Source organism: Diabrotica undecimpunctata, chromosome 10 (assembly GCF_040954645.1).
Source record: "Diabrotica undecimpunctata isolate CICGRU chromosome 10, icDiaUnde3, whole genome shotgun sequence".
Taxonomy (NCBI): domain Eukaryota; kingdom Metazoa; phylum Arthropoda; class Insecta; order Coleoptera; family Chrysomelidae; genus Diabrotica; species Diabrotica undecimpunctata.
The window spans coordinates 7909643-7927638 of NC_092812.1; the positions used below are offsets into that span (position 1 = coordinate 7909643).

Sequence of the window (17996 nt, forward strand, 5' to 3'; positions counted from 1 at the left end):
TTATTATTAACGTCTACATCAGAGGTTCCTGTATTAGAGAATGTATCACCTAAATATTTAAAATTCCGACAAGTTTTAACCACACGATTCTCAAACTTGAGTTGTTTTCCCTAGATTACTTTCCAGTCCATATTGAGCCAACTGTTGGGTAATTCCTGCACCATATAGGATGCGTCGTCCAGATCAGCTACTATGATAACGTGATCGCCATCAAATAGAAGAGTATACAGTGTCGTGTCTGCTATTGGTATTCCCATCCCGGTGTGGTATTATGTATACTTTAAACAAAGTCCTAGTCCTTTTCACACCCTTGTCTTAGTCCTTTTGAGACTGTAAAGGTGAAGTTAATTTTGCACCCATATCTATACAACTGGTCGCGTCAGTGTATAGATTTCGCACAGCTTTTAGAATTGTGTTTTTAATGCACTGTTTTTGCAATGTAGGCTACAGTCGGAAGAGTGGTACACTGTCATATGCCTTTTGAAGGTCTACGAAAGTTAGGTGGATGGGTCTCTTCTTTTAGATTGTTTTTCAATAAGCTGTCTTAAAACGAATATATTATCAATGCATGAACGCCCAGCTCTAAAACCACTTTGCTCTTCGGTTTCCGACATATGATCTTCTATTCGAGTTTTAATAATTCTTCCATATAGACGTCCAATCGAGCACAAAACACTGACACATCGGTAATTTCTATACTCCCACCTACTGTCTTTTTTATAAATCGATGAAATAAATGCTTGCTTCCGCAAGTAAATGCTAGTATTTCAAATATTTATCCAGAAGCTGCCTTAATTAGCTCTGTCGGAATCCACAAGAAAACTTAATTCCTGTAGTTGGCTGTATACCATGTATCACAAAAAAAAATTTATTTAAAAAAATTCCCTTATAAAAGGTATATTATTAGTATATATGTAGTTTGATTAACTTTGAATTACAGACAGATCGGATCAATAATTCAATAAAACACAAATTTAAAAATACACAAAAAAAATATATCATAAAAACAATGATTTCTTTCAGAATTTTTGATTGTTCGTTACAAAATCGCGGGAATGGTAGCTGTGGCTCTTTCCTCATGTAGGACAGGTATGAGATGGTATGAGATTGGGATGGTATGAGATGACAGTTCATGAGATTGGGAACCACAGAAACCAATCTCCCCTTGTCCTTTTGATTAACTAAATGCGACTCTTTCTTAAGGCACAGAATAATAAACAATCAGAATTCCCACTCTGCTTGAAAAAAGAAGTACGCGCAGACGGAATCAGCCACGTTTTAAACGGAACCAGTGCTGTTCAGAGACATTTTATCTGGTTTGCATAGAATAATTAATCCGGTTTAATTTATTTACATCAACTATAGACATAATATGCACTATTTTATTCGTACTTTTAGTTGAAGAATAGATTAAATTATTTTAAATGTACTATGATTATTAATCTCTAGAAATTTAAATTACAGTCCTGTCGTAGCTTGTCACAAATTTCTCAATTCGAGTCTATGTTTCCGTCTAAAATATGGCGATCGCGTGCTGACAAACTTCAAAGGCGGCATCTGAGAGTGGGCATTCTGATTGTTTTTTATTCTGTGCTTAAGGAGTGTTAGCGAGTGCCTCCACGCAAATGAGTGTTAACGACGGAGTACGAATAGATTAATGGATTCGTTGGGTAGAGACATGAAAGGTGGATGCCCTCTAGAGGGCAAGATACTTTAAGGACGATTCGAGGCCCAATGCTAAGTACACTTTCTCTCTGTCTCTCTTTCTCCTGCAGCTCGTAAGTCGAGCAAATGGCGCGTTACGCGTTTCTTAGCTAGACAGAGTTTCTAATGGTTGATTGGCTAGATCAACGCACTTGCTAGGGACACTAATTTACCTCAAAGTATGTGTCAGGTTAGGGATGGATATAACGAGAATTTAATAACGGATTTGTGTGAATATATAGTAGACAAAGTTTTAGTCCGACGTAGAAATTGCGTGGCCATACATGTTGTGAACAATATTGTTACAGTGACGATCGATATCATTTATTTTTCTGCGAAGACGTTAAAGAGAATCAAGAACATAAAAAAAGTTATCAAATTATGTCCGAAGAGAGTACGTATGTGGACTTTTTGGCCGTGGTGACGGGTTGTGTTTGTTGGGAACTAACTTAGGTTAGGAAAGGCGGACTGGTATCTGAGAGAAGAGGCAGGATGATTTTACTGGCGGTTGGGGCACTTGGATTATTTGCCGTGGGGCACAAGATTTATGTTGTTGCCTGCAATTGGAACACATTGAGACTGTGGGGGTATTCAGTATTGGTATATCCACTATGACAGCATCTCGAGCAGTATTTCAGGCGACCGCAATCCGAGGACCGCGTTTTTCGATTTATAATACCACTAAAGGGTATTACTTCGCCGAATTTTGTTACGAGCCTGTGAAGATTCATAAAAAGTTAGTAGGGACATTACTAGATCTGACTATTATGCGGACGACTTTTGTCCAAGGAAATTTGAATTCTGTGAGGCCTAGCCTCGATATCGATGTGTATATCCTTGTTTAAACTTGAGATTCGACGGAGACTGTTTTCTCCCCGATAGTGTTTCGGATTTTTTTGAATATCCCCAATTTTTTTAAAATATTTTTTAGAGTCTACTACCTAGTTGGCTAAATCTTCCTTATTTTAATTAGAACTCCTTGTATACTATTAAGGATTTCGATAAAACAGTTCTTGAGAATTCTGTCAATATAAGATTATGCTACCTTATACCGAGTGTTTTACGAGATATGAGCAATTTCACATGAAGTGAATTATCAAATTATGTAGGTAGAGATGGATTCTGTGAGGTTAGGCTCGATTTGGCTACATGTGTGAGATCCTTGTTTACACTAGGGGGTCGACGGAGACTGTTTTCTACCCGATCGTGTTTCGGATTTTGATCTTGAATTCTAGAATAGTGATAGTGCGATAAGTATTAAAATTAGTAGTCTGTTGACGGGGGAAGACTGTGACGGCCTAGCTCAGTGGCTATGGTACTAGCTTATCAAACCGGGCGGCCCAGGTTTGGTCTCCGACACTGTCTCACACGTCTCTCTGGTATAGATTGGTTGAAGAAGGGGCTTCGGGGTGGTTGGGGCTTGAGCGGTAGACGGGATTTGTGAGGTACTTGGGACCTGTAGCGGCATGTGAAGTAAATTAGGATTGAGATGTGGATGTCCTAATTTGGGCAGGATTAGAAATATCTTCGGAGATTGGAGCTAATTTCTGGGAGTCTTTATCTGTTCGGCAGAGCTCAGAGATTTTTATCATTTAAGTTTTATGCTTGAATATTGGCAGTAGTGAGTATGAAGAGTTTTGCCGCTTGTTCGGGGATCTAATGAGTTCAAGATTGGAGCTAAGGAGATTGTTGGTTGTAAACATTTTGTAGAATATTCGCTGGTTACAGAGACGAGTTGTTTTTGATGTTTGCAGAATAAGGTGAGTTGTCATTGGAACGGCATGACATCGTGCGAGGGATGGTCGAGGGCACTGAGTTTAATAGTATAGGGGGTATTTTTTCCGTTCTGTTGGGCCATTGAGCAGATTGTAAATTAGAACATATAAAAAAAGTCTCATTGCAAATAAGTATCTTTTATTCGATTAGTTAATCATGTTTAACTGATTTTAATAACTGATTTACGTAAATATTTTTTTCAGGTTTGGGGGTACTGAAGCTGCAACTTTCTGTGCATTGACAACATTGAAAAAACATCTTATTTACGACAATAAGATTGATGTTTACATGTACGCCAAACTATATCACAACAAGAGACCTGGCATTTGGATATCGAGTGATGATTACATGAGACTCCACATGTGTGTACAAGCATTGTGCAATCCACCAGAACCCGGAATAGTTGAAGCTGCTCCCGACTTATATTCCTTGGCCAATGGTAACATCAATGCTCCGTCAACATCTCGAGATTGTATTCGAATACCTCCAGAAGGTATGGAAGCTGATTCTGCTGTCCTTTAAAATGCTTTTGACATCCATCTTTCTTGTATATCAATGTGTAGTTTGTAATGTTCCAGTGTATGTTAAGTGTATAAGTTTCTGTGTCTGCAACAGAACGTTATTGTTTTCACCGGTATCCAAAGTAGATAAAATATGCTACAATTGATTGGAAAGTGGTTTTTTTATTACATATTTACATTAACAAATTTTGATATACAAATTGTTTATGATTATTCTTCAATTATATTGGGAATTAATTTACATGTACTATAAATAATTACTTTTTTTACTAAAAATTGAATACAAGGTATAACAACTAGTGGTATCTGATTTTATCTACTGTATAGACTAAAACTAAACTAGACTCAACTAAAAAAATAAGGTGCATTATCTGTACACTACTCTTTCACTACCGGAGTTAACCAATAAATCATTTAATTTCTAATGTACTAATTTGAAATAACTAGTAGAAAAAAATTGGATCCGTTAAGATCTATCTGAATGGGATATTTGAATCTAATCTAACTGTTCTTGTCCTCGTATAGTCAATCTCTAAGACCGTTATGGTCAACTTTCAAACGGATAAATAAAGAGAGGAGAATAATGCTTTCACTCCTTTTTAACAATCTATAAAGAAATGATGTCATCATCATCCAGCCTCAAAAGTCCACTGCTGAACATAGGCCCCTTTCTCGTGTTTCCAACCCCGTCTATATTGCACCCCTCTCATCTAGTTTTTATTTTGTCTTCTTAAATCGTCAGCTCATCGTGTAAGTGAGCGAATATAAACGGCACTTCTCTTGTCGTGTATTAGAGAGAAGAGAAGACAATACACTAATATATAAACCATCATTTTCGAAAAATGACATGTCATATTCGAGTTTTCTTTATTGTCGAACTCCCCACATTCTCCGCTTTTCAAAGAATCATCACATGCCCACCGCACCTTTATTAGGTGCCAAAAACATTAATAGAACATTCGAATGTTATTTTTCAAATAAATTATAAAAATCATTTGATATTTTAATAAATCGTTTTCTCAGTTTCTGAACTATGCTTAACTCCAATAAAATTTCAGTTAGAAAGTAAGGTGAATTCCAATGACAATAACTCATCAAGGGGTATTTATGCACATTAAATCAAATACTCGAAATAAACTGTCACTGTGTAAAGAGTTAACTGACTAATAGCTAAAAGTTAATTTTATGTGAGAATGGCTTCTGTGGATTCATGTTTCTGTGTATATTGAATACTTGAGTTACTGTGCATGAATTTCCCTAATTTTTGCTCTTTGCTTTTAGGTACATTAATTTCTTTTTATGTATTTTATTTACAAAAAAGAGCTACATGTAATTGCAGCCAAAGAGTCACTTAAAAGACACTGTCAAACTCGGAAAACTTTTTATCAAGTTTGGCTCTGAAGGTGAAAGTTTACTATTTATGTTCAATATTTCGTCTAAAAGGCTATTAGTATTCTTTATGTAACAATATCCTTATTCATGTTAGCAATAAAATCTACTTTGGGTACACGTGACAATGTTTAATACAGTGTCTCGATAGTGACATTTTTAATGCTCAGAGGATTTACTTTTTGGGTTGATTGTTGCGCTTTTTGTTAAGGTTTATATTGTCGAATACAGCATTATACATGTTACTTTTATTCAAAACGTACAAGAAGATCAAAATGAATCTGCTATTATTCATAATCATGTTCTCACTGACTGCTATTATTAAATTTTCACATGTTTATTAAGTTAGTACAGGTTTCAAACAGCTTTTGACCGTTCATTTTGATTTTTAATAATAATATTACAAATAATTTCAACCCCATACATACTGGATACAAAATCTAAAAAGTTAATAGGGAAATCACAATATATAGAGTGATTCTTTGGTAATTAGACATTTTATATAAACTTGACGTAATGAATCTCTGACAATTTAGGAGATGGGGTTTTTGGATATGCCCAATTATTCTAAACTATTTTTTAGAGTGTACGATCGCTTACGGTTATACCGGTTAAATCTTCCTTATTTTTAATATAACGCCCAGTGTATTATTACGAATTTCGATAGAACAGCTCTTGAGAATTCGATCAATATAAGATTATGCTACCTTATACTGAGTGTTTTACGAGATATGAGCAATTTTATTTTTAAACAGTGTCCGATTTGACAATCTGAAAATGTGATTTGACCCTTTCTTAATGAAATGATTTAATATACAAAGTGATTTAAAACGCAAACTTAAAAATGTCTCAACTTTCTTAAATCACCTTATATATTGTAACGAATATTTTTTGCCTACCACATAGGGTATTATTATGCGGGTTGAAAATTGGGGACAGAAATTACTATGCTAGAGATAGAGCAAGCAAAATTAACGAAACTGTTGCGAACGGCGCTCAGGGTTTATTTGGAGAAACTGGGTCGTGGATAAGTGAATGAAACAATGGGATTGGATGAATCTCCTGAACAAATGGGCAAACAAAACAACAAGAAGGACCTCTAGCTATTTAAAATGGACGCCGCTTCGAGAAAACTTCCTGATGGATGAAAGAAAAGGTTCTTCCGTCCTAAAAAACACAAAAGGGAGGTTAGGAACTTTTTTTATTTTAATAAATAAACAAAATGGTATAGGGGAAAAAATTAAACATTTATTACTGTCTCACCACAAAAACAGTTACAAAGTAAATAGTACAAAAATACTATATTAATAGTTACAAAGATAAAAAGTAAAAAATAACATAGAGAAACACTTACTAAGACCTATCCGTTTACAAACTCTTAGAAGTTGGAGATACTACAAAACTTACAATTGTTACTGGGCTATAAATTGTAGCAGAAATAAATGATTACAAATGAAAAAATGATCTTTAAGTGAAATTATTCGTAGAGGTTAACCTTCTTTAAAAAACCAATACAAATTAATGTCAAAAAAATAAAACTAGCTGTCAGATGTCAATATTGAATTTTAAAACAAAACAAAAAATATGACAGCTAGACCTAGACCACACCCTAGCATCTACAATTTTAATTATTACTATTTTTTAAATTGTTATGAAAGCAAATTATTATTAAAAATGTTTATTTTCCCTTTAAAAATCAAACACAAAAGTTACCTGGATTGCACTAAAACTTCTGGGGGTGGAAACTAGACCTACACTCTCTGCCACACGAACAAATTCATCTCCATACTACGAAAAATATTTTGTAACGGCTTCTTAGGACAACAATTTGAGATTGAAATTTGGGGCCCTGGACACAAGCTTTGAAAATCTGTGTCTTAAAAAAGACTGGAACAATGTGGGTATTTTTTAAATTTGTTGCAAACGACGTTTTACAAATATCTTCTATGAGAGACGGTATACAACAAAAAACAGTGATTACTCTTATCTTAAGTGACACATTACTTTGAGTATAAATCACTTTTTTCAACAAATTAGCCGGTTTTTATAGACTAAATTACACACGTCTGTACTCAATCGCCAACATTTCAAACCTCCTTAAACTGCACAATTAACTGCCACAAAACTACCAATCTTCCATAACATAAGACGAAAAACACAAAACATTACAAATTTGACGAAAAATTTGGACTCCAGTAAAACCAAATACGCCTTTAACAGCCCCCGACCTTACCGAGAGTGAGTAAATTCTTAAAAATCATTCGCTTAACTTGGTATAAACAAACACTAAACGGGAATATTTATTTGAAACGCAAAATATTAAGCGGCTTCGATCAAAAGAAATACGCGTCCGTGAAATACAAACAAACTGTAAAATGTGCTTATATCAACTCGGCGACGCAAAAAGGATTGAAAATACTTTTTCGGTATTTTGACATATACGAAAGGAAATAGAAATACATATACGAGGGGATTTCAATATATAGCAAGGAATATAAAAATGCTACAAAATTAACGGTTATTGAGATGAGCTTTAAATATTTCTATTATAATTTTGATTACTATTGCCTAGCGTGCCATGGAAACTCTAGTTGGCAGTTTTTAATTCGCGTAAATTACACGTAGATAAACACACTTTTTTGAGAACAGAACTGTCAAATAAAATTTCCATGGCACACAATACAATGGTAATTAAAATTATAATTCAAAAGCTAAATAGCTCAATAAATGTTAAAAGGTATCGGAACTAGTTAAAAAAACTTAAAGAACAATTTAAGTTTTTTCTAATAATGTGATAATATATAGGGTGATCCATTTAAGAAAGTTGAAAAAAATTTAAGTTCGCATTTTGGATCATCTTGTATAAACTATTAGTATATTCACAAAATGTTAAAGTTTCATTAAAACAGACTATATTAAAAATATTTATACTAAACAAAATGTATTTATATAGAGAGAATTCTCAACAACTGTTCTATCGAAATCCGTAATAATATACAGGGGTTATATTTAAAATAAGAAAGTTTTATTTAACTTCCGGTATAACCGGAAGTGGTAGGAGACTCTAAATATTTTAGAATAATAGAAACCCCATATTCTAAATTTTCAGATATTAATTACGTCAAGTTTCTCTAAAACGTCTAGTTAGAACTCACAACAAATCACCCTGTATATAAATAAAAGGGTAAAACTAGAGACCTAAATGTTTTGATAATTATTATTCAAAGTTATTTAAAAAAATTGTTTAGGATCCAAAGACGTTAACAGATAACTAAAAGAAATTTAACATTTGGAGTCACATTTATAATTTTGCAGCAGTTTTATTATTAAACAATAGATCTAAAGACTTTCTCTGGAAAATATACTAAAAATTCGCATAACTGTACATCTTGCAGTATTATTCTTTTCATAGCCCTTCGAACTTTTTTTCCTTGTCATTTTTTTAATAATTCAATCATCCCTGTCTGTTCACCTACCATATCTTTATGAAGCTACATATTGAACGAAATAATTATTTTGTTACATCAAATTTTAATGTCTGTGTTCCAATCACATAAGAATAACTTTATTAAGTTTTTATGTTAAATTCTGTTTTTTTCCATTTATCCACATTATTATGTTTTCCTTCGATAATATATTTCAAACTATACAGTGCAAAATAGGCAAGTTTTCTACAGCTGGCGCCGTTTCTCGCATCCTAATTTCCAGCGTTTTCTGTCGAAGCAATCTTCAGTTTTTAAATCTCTGGTGACATCTTCTCTTCAGGACGTCTTGGTCTACCTCGTTTGCTTGTAGTGGGCGGAATCTATTTTTCTATAGTTTTTGGCCATATATTTTCAGGTATTCTCTGCAGCAGGTGTCCACACCAGTTTAGTCTTTTTGTTTCAATTTTCTATTATGTCTAAATCAATTTCCATTTCTCTCCTAATATCTTCGTTTCTCACCCTATCAAGTCTGGTGAGCTGGCAATATCGTCTTAATAGTTCATTTCCATCGCCTTAAGTCCTCCACAGTAGTCTGTGTAACTGTCTAGTGGCTGTATTGCTTGACCATTCCTGGAGTTTCGTTATTAGAGTAATAAACGGTTTTATTGATTATATTGTTCGTAATGGATCGTATAAACGATCCTATATTCGATAGATGTTATTGTACCTGTTCTAGGGGAATTTAATTCAGTTTTCGTAAATTTGCATTAATAGCATGTTTATTCCTTCTTAATATATTTCTGTTTACTTTTGTTTTTATTGCATAAAGATCTTTCAATTGTTGTTACTTATTGGGCATGTAATTGTTACCGTCTCTAGTTTTTCTCACTCTTCTTCTACTAGTATATTGCCAAGAATCTTAAACATGCAGTTAGGAAAACACTTTTCCCATTTCTAAACCACAATCTTAGGAAAGCTTTAAAGAAGTTGTTTCCATTAAAAATAAAAAATTTTAGCATCAATAGTTGTCTTCGTCACATATCAGTGCAGACAAAGATAAATAGTTATCTACTTTATTTAATGAGAAGTACCCACAATTTTAATTGAAAATCGCTTTCAAATTAACTTTTGTAACTAATATTAAAAGTTTTTCTTTGTTACTTGATAATACAAAAATAATCTAATGATTTATGTTTTCCTTTTAATATAGAAGACTTTAAAAATGATATTGTATTTGTGAGGTGCATTCCTGGGACGACTTAATTGGAGGATAGTTCATTTTGATTAAGTGAAGTTAACGTTGACTTGATATGTGCCAGAAGAAAATGATAGCATATGGTTTGCATTTATAAAACATGTATATTTAAGGAGAGAATTTTACTGTCATGTTTGAGCGTAGTTGTCTTTTGAAAGATGTCACATGCTATCATTTTTTTCTGCCAGGTATTGTGAAGTTGATTTAATGTAATCATCCAATAAATTCGTCATAGGATGCTCCTTAAAACTATTTACCATCAGTTTAAAGTTCTCTGTTTTAAAATGTTTAATATGAGGCGTTCAGAACCACAGTGGTGTATCTATGTTCTACAAATAGAAATCTTTTCCGTGCTATAACAAACCACGTCCAAAGTTACCGCAATAATAAACATATGGCGTAAGTCCAGTTGACTAGTCAGATTGTGCTCAGTGTATTTATCGTGATCGTTTATGATTAAAAATGGATTCAAATGACGACATCTGTATGTACAAAAATGCAACAACGAAGGCAAAGTACCTCAGAATAAAAAACAATACTATCATGCGTTTACAACTAAGTTTAATTAACATTTTAAAATACCATTGAAAGATACGTGCGCCAAATGTGATCAACTGTCCTTAAAAATAGCTGCATCAGCTGAACCTGAGACATCCAATTCACTTATTGTTGAGAAAAATGTTCACCTAACAAAAGCAAAACAAGCTCGAGATGTACTAAAATCGGACAGTGATGACGCATCAAATGAACACTATGTTGCTACTTTTGACCTCCAAACAGCACTGCCATACTCAAAATTGTCTACATCCATTGCATATTACTAAAGAAATATGTATGTCTATAACCTAGGAATTCATTCTTTCAACAAAAACAACGACTTTATGTATGTGTGGGACGAAACAGATGGTGGTAGAGGATCTCAGGAAATATCTTTAATATTTACCGTGCATCTGAAAAAAATGCCAAAAATCATAACCACGTAACTCTATTCAGATTCATGTACAGGACAAAACAGAAATTTTAAAGTGGCTGCCACGTTACTAAATCTAGTTCAGGATCCTTACATAAACATAAAAACGATGGATCACAAGTTTCTTGTATCTGTCCACTCCTTTTTGCCAAACGACCGAGATTTTGGGGTTATTGAAAAGGTTGCCAGAAAATCTTCTCACATATTTGGGCCAGACGACTGGATTGATGTAATAAAAACTTTAAAATTGACAGTGCCTTTTGAATTAACTAACATAAAAAGGAGCGACGTTGTGTCGACAAAGAACATAGAAAATGTGCTTGTAAATAAAGTGGTGAACTGTGAAGTGGTTAGAAATGAGATGGATGAGGTACGAGGGAGAAGATCCTTGGGTTTTGAAGTACAAAACTACGCTAAAGGATTATTTTCCATTTTTTACTGTCTCGATGGCCAAAATAAATGATTCAAAATTCATTGGTAATCAAAGTCATCTGTACTCCACACTTGTGACAGAAGCAAAGAAAAAGGACATGCTCTCTCTCCTCCCATATCTGCTATCAGTCACACACTACCATTTTAAAATCTCTGCATCAACACAGGAACCCGTTCACGAATACAGCAACAGGGTGAAGAAGACGACATAGACGATCATGAACTGGTCTATGATGATTAAAACTAATGCCACTTAAGCTGTGAGAGTATTATTGAACATTGTTGTAATAAGTTTTTTATTTGTTATTATTTTTTGTAACTAAAATTCCAGTTTTGTCATACTTCGTTTTTTAATCCATTTTTTTTCCACCAAATATTTCAGAGTAATAATGGATCAAGTCCAATTTTTCAAATGTCTCCAATTATTTCCAAAAAGGTTATTTATTTAATATTACATATACTTTAATTATTTAAACAACATATTATATAAGAGGTTTTCACTTAGATTAGGTACGTTGGTGTATTATGTAATAGAGAGCTTGTTAACTTTAACTCTAAGGGCCGATTTTTCGAACGCTAATCAAAACTTAATTGTAATCAAATACATCACATTTTGAGGTTATGTTGACTGATTTAGTTTATTCAATTTTATTATTTTACGTTTTAATTTAAAATAAACCATAATTAAACTCTTGCTGATGTTAATTTCATGTTTTTATTTACAAATCAATAATAATAATAAGCAATTTTTAATAATTTTGACAGCTACTGTGACGTATTTAATAGTAATTAAATATTTGAATACAATCAAGTTATGATTAGCGTTCGAACAATCGCCCTAAATATCTCTGACTTCTGTATTATGGACATGATGCACTATGGTTCTGAACGCCTCATATATTTCTAAAGTGTCATTATGAATGAAGCAGATAAAATCAAATTATTAGAATTTTTGTATTACTAAGTAACAAAACAAAATCATTTGTTTAATTTGTATTTTGAGAGTGATTTCCGAAGTGGATTAACGTATTATCAATTAAAATTATGGTTAATTCTTGTTAAATATATTAGATAACAGAAATATTACAAGAAAATAGTTTCAACCTTATGCAGTGTTTCCACTCAATAAGTCTGTTAAACAGTTATTTTGCATTCATTTTACTTAAATTTTTTAGGTGCATTTTGTTACTTCAATTGATGAACTGGATATGAAAACCGTTTGCTTAAAAATCTACTGTATGTAGCATGTGATTTGGTTTTACAATTTTGTTAAGAAACCTTTGTAGAACCTCTGTGTCTAACATCGCATTTTTTCAATTTTGCTCTTATTTTTAGGTATTAGGAGGTACAAGGAACATCCACTGGAGAATTAAATCTTGACTTAATAAATTTATAATGTACTAACTGTGTATAATGTCTGTCCAGTATAAATATTAGCTTTAATTTTATGGTTTTGTTCGTTTTACATTTATGCTTCCAAGGTTTAAAATACAAGATAGTCTAACCAACATTAACACTGCAAAATATAATACACATATTAGCAATACAAAACACGCGTGTATTTGTACATAATGTATATAAATTTTATAAAATAATGTTTATGTCAAAAGTAAATTTTTTGAGTATTTACATATCACATATACACAATCTGTATTCACAAATATGTATATACACAATCATTACATATTCACCGGGGGACTCCTTTCTTATTGAATGCCCACCACAGAATTTCTCGCGGAACTCTTATATGCTTTCCCAAGATCAATGAATACCATATGAGTCTTATGGTATTCATAAACTATCAACTGTCTTATATTGATATATATATATATATATATATATATATATATATATATATATATATATATAGGCCAACTCTCATCTAGGGATTCATCAATTTCTTAGTGGAAATATTTTGAAATAAACAATCAAAACATCAACCTCGGTATTTTGCTCATAACTTAAAAACTTGTCTATTTAGAAATTTGACCTGAACAGACAAAATTCTGGAAAAAAAGATACACACAAAAAAGAGATATGCTAAATTAAAATCGGATATTTTTTCTTTTTTGCTCATGCTGTACAGTTGTCTCGTCCTCGATTTTCGTAATGTTAATGTTCCGTCCCTGATAGTGTGATAAAGCTGACTAATATTGTTTATCTCTGTCCATGATTTTGTATTCCACGTATATGTTTTTAGTCAGTCTGGTACTTTACTTCTTTCTGATTCAATATACAATCTACACTTGAGTGCAAAATAATCGACTTAAAATCATTTTGCGAAAGTACGTCTCCTGTTTCAATCTAAAAAGTTTAAATTTAAAAATATTTGAGGAGCAGACTTTCTATATGCATTTTGTCCATTTTTTGTAATTTTGGCAAATAGAGAAAAACTGCTATGCGTTTGGCAAGAAATTGAACGAAAAACTGATATACCTAAAATATGGATGAAAAATCATTCAAATATTATACCTATATGCTAAAAATCTAGTATTGATAATATCCCAAAAAACTTGAAAAAACTGTTGGACAAACTGCATTTAGATTGTCATCCTTGAACAAAACGCATTTTGATTGTCCACACCAAGCGATATGACAGACTTTTGGTAGTAACGATGTAAAAAAACTCAAGTAGCTTCATAAAAATAGTATTTTATTTTTAAATACAAAATAATGTTTAAAAATGAATGGAACAATTAAGGCATTTTACATATCATAAAGGTCCCCATGGTCATCATCATTGCAATCACAGTACTCAGCTCCTTCAATAACGTCATCATCCTCAGTTTTACCAAGGTTAACTTGATTGTCATTTTGCTCACCAGTGTCAGAAAGAATTGGTTGTAACCATGTTAGCTCAGGATCGTTGACCCAATTCACCCCTGACAGTTCCACTAATAGTTTCGAGAGGCTCTGGAGTTTTTTTGGTTTAATTTCGTTTTGGAGTTCTACAGCAGGTAAGTGTAAAGTAGAAAGCTTCTTTCCACGTTTCAATAATGTTTGGAATTGTTTGGATGGATCATCATTTCTGTAGAACAGTTCGGTCTTAAGCAAAATATTGTTGTTGTTTTGTGATCTCTTAATAATAATTCGTTTGGCTGCACTGATTCCTTCAATTTTTTTTAAACAGGTTAACGCAGTTTTTATATCATAAACAGTCCAGTCTCTACCAAGTTGTTTAACTTCTCCCTTCTTGGAGTAAATGTCATAATATTGTGTAGGGGTTTTTATTGTACTGTAGGATCGTGTAACTTTTTCGATTTGCCCGAAAATACGGTCCGCTGGCAAATATGAATGTCCGCGTACCGGAAAAATAAGTACCACAGATTTAATATTTTGTGGGGCATCTCTGTATAACCATAGCATGAGCATATGCATCATGTGTGCATTTTTATTCTGCCCCGCACAACCATCTGCGAATAGTCTTAACTGTTTTATACCTGATCCAAATTCAGATTTATTAAGAAAATCACGTAGAGCAGAACTTGTTTCTGCAGATCCCCTTTTTGCTTGATGTTCCATCCAGGTGTAGAAAACTGGCTTTTTAATATCCACGTCGGTTACACAAAAACAATAAAAAGACAACTGCTGGGCGTAAAATGCATCTTGAATGGGCACTTTCGGTAAGACTTGAACCTGCTGAAGGTCAAAACAGTAGGAAACAGTGTGTTCCGGTTTTTCCTTCATTAGTTTAAAAAATTGTTTGGCCCGTATTTTATGTACACGTAGAGAAGTTCTTAGTTTCTCTATTTCAGTTTTGTCTTTACAAAGGCTAATAGAAGTTTGAGTCCTGACACAAAAACCACATACGTCAGTAGCAGGGCTTCCAAATGCAATATTAAAATGACTATTAAAGATCCTACTAAAATACTTGTAATTTACTTTCAAATTCTCAGCATTACTTTGATTGTACAGATTCCATAAAATAGTAATATTATTTTCAGATGATAGATAAATGCGCCGAGATTTAGCACGCCCGTAATGACTTTCATGTCCTTTCAAACTGGCTATAAATTTTTTAACAGCTTCAAATTTTTTAACATTTTTGAAAGACCGTTTGTCCCCTCCACGGTTCTCAACAATACCACTGCCAGATTGCATTTTTCGAGCAATAGTATTTACGCGTCTCTGACTGACACTAAATATGGATAAGAATAATTTCTGGCAAATGCAAATTTTTTTTCCATTCTTCCAAACCTAAAATAAAGAATATTACCTTCATATTGTGTTTTTCACCATGTTTTTAAAATATCTAAACAAAACCTTTTAATACTAAATAAGATTTTATTGTAAGTAAAACTTACATGATATCTTATAAAGAAATTGTGGGATTTTCTTTCTATTTTTCGGTTCCTACTTCTATCTGGTTTTTCAACATCCATAAAATGCCCCAAATGATTATCCTGTACATTTTTGTTTATTGTTTCATAAAACATACTTCTAATTGTCCTAATATCGTCTTCGGTTACATCATTACAGCAAAAATCTTTTCGATTAGGGTGATTACAGGAAAAATCAACAAAATGTTCCAAATTAGGATAATGATTTGAATGCCTTGAAAAGAGAATGATATTAAAATATTAACGACAACAACATAAGAACTTAAGATGATATTGTGTAAACAATACCCAAATACAAAAGTAACCTATAAATCATTAAAGCTTACCTAACATTGCTTTTACGCTCTTTAGAAGTTAGATGTCTTTTTCTTTTTCTGCTACCGCGGTCCGTATCACCAACTACATGATCTCCTGTCACAACTACATCCATTATTTTATATTGTTTTGTTGAAAATCGAAAAAACAAACGCACATAAAACAAACTTAACAGCCTAGACGCCAAAACTATACAACGACAACGACCGCCAACGACAAACAAATCGCAATTAGTCGATAGCGCACGGACAAACTTCGTTTAGTTCGTCTACCGTCAATGGACATACAGCACATAGAAAGTCCAAGGTATTTTTTTCATTTTATTTGCAGACAACAGAATGCATTTAGAACGTCTTTCGTTACACAAAATGGTGGCTATATACATATAGTTTGCGATGCCATCTTTGGTTGAAAATTTGAAAAAATGGACAAAATGCATATAGAAAGTCTGCTCCTCATTTAGTGTACAATCATTAACCACATTATTGAGTTTTAAAAAATTTTGTTTTTTGGTGAATTGGAGGACGCATGAAAAATAAATAATACAACACGTAGAGATGGAGTCAGAATTTGACTCATTGAAATCGACACGCACCGACTTAACGCCTACGTTTAACATCGTACGCATCAATTTCCATAGCAACCCACTAATACACCAGTTACTTAAGTTCGCAACTGCATTACAAATAGATACAACATCCGTCAACGCAACTCAAGCAGTAGCATTATTGAGAGAAGGCCTGAGCCAAAGGGCCGTGGCAAATCGACTAAATTTAAACCAGTCTGCTGGGCCCTAAGTGTATCTTCGGTACCAAGATACTGCTGATTATATCCGTCGACAAGGAGGAGGCCGTAAACGAATAACAACGGAGAGAGATGATCGATTTCTTGTATCGAAATCCCTGAGAAATCGGCATTTGAGTGGTGCTAAACTCAAAGAAGAGCTTAGAGAGGTCCGAGGTGTGGTTACCAGCGTTTGGACAGTCAGAAGGAGACTCAAGGCAGCCAACCTAACAGCAAAAAGGGCAAATACGGGTTCCAAGCTAACTGCAGAAGCAAAGGCGATTATAATTTGCTCGCGAACATCTGGATTGGGACGACTATCAATGAAGTCAGGTATTATTCTCCGATGAATGTAGGATCTGCCTACATGGCAACTACACGAGGCGTCGAGTCTATGGAAGGCCAGGAGAGCGATTTGCTCAATTTTGTATACGAGAAATTGTGTCATAAGGGCGGTTCTTGTATATTTTGGGCAAGCAGTTCTATGGATGGGAAAACCGAGTTAATTTTCGTCCCTGGAAGAGGACGTGGAGGAGGTTTAACGGCGGATGGTGAATATTTAGGAAACTCTGTATTGCATATTGTTTTTATAATGCGTCTTCCAAATAATGCAATAGCAGTTTTTGTAAGTTCAATAATAAAGTTATTGCTTGCACATTACATTTTTTTTATTTTCATACTTCTTAAATTGAAACAGAAGGTGTAATCTCAAATATCGCTTTTGAGTCGATTATTTTGCACTCTTTGTAGTTTTGTTATATAATTTATGCATTGCTCCGATTTATAAAAATAACCAAATTCTTATTTGGGACAGCTAAGTCGTATAATTTAAACATATTTAATACTAAGAGATTCGTGCATATATCCTTATAGATCCTTATAGAAAAAATTGAAGCATTTTACATCTTGGATCTTTCCTCATGACATGAGCAATATATTCTCTTTATTTGATGACGAAGAAGTGTATATAGATTTAGAGTTAAAGTATGTTTAAAAATGTGTAAATATCTATATAATTTGATAAAGCGGTTTTGCAGTGTTATTGTAAATTGATACTTGTACAAACTCTTCTAATTTATACACATA

The 17996-nt window shown here is 33.2% G+C and overlaps 2 protein-coding genes across 4 annotated transcripts in view; one reads left to right on the plus strand and one right to left on the minus strand.

Annotated features, from left to right (window-relative positions):
• Ptp99A (Protein tyrosine phosphatase 99A) overlaps window positions 1-17996 on the plus strand; it is a 644333-nt gene that overhangs the window by 607691 nt on the left and 18646 nt on the right. For all 3 annotated transcript variants that reach the window (XM_072546068.1, XM_072546067.1, XM_072546069.1), the window contains one exon: window positions 3684-3973. In XM_072546068.1, the coding sequence (XP_072402169.1) occupies window positions 3684-3973 (290 nt within the window). The remainder of the gene's footprint in view (window positions 1-3683; window positions 3974-17996) is intronic.
• LOC140452040 (uncharacterized) lies at window positions 3980-17996 on the minus strand. Its single transcript, XM_072546070.1, has 3 exons — window positions 16139-17996; window positions 15777-16026; window positions 3980-15669 (listed from the first exon to the last, which is right to left on the minus strand). The coding sequence occupies exons 1-3, from the start codon at window positions 16240-16242 to the stop codon at window positions 14179-14181; spliced, it is 1845 nt and encodes a 614-aa protein (XP_072402171.1). The 5' UTR covers window positions 16243-17996; the 3' UTR covers window positions 3980-14178.

Excerpts from the sequence above, each read along its gene's own strand:
- LOC140452040 (XM_072546070.1), bottom strand. The coding sequence starts at position 16,242 with ATGGATGTAGTTGTGACAGGAGATCATGTAGTTGGTGATACGGACCGC. Across the intron at positions 16,027-16,138 it reads GAGCGTAAAAGCAATGTTAG|GCATTCAAATCATTATCCTA; the intron begins GTAAGCTTTAAT and ends TCTCTTTTCAAG. Across the intron at positions 15,670-15,776 it reads ATTTCTTTATAAGATATCAT|GTTTGGAAGAATGGAAAAAA; the intron begins GTAAGTTTTACT and ends TCTTTATTTTAG.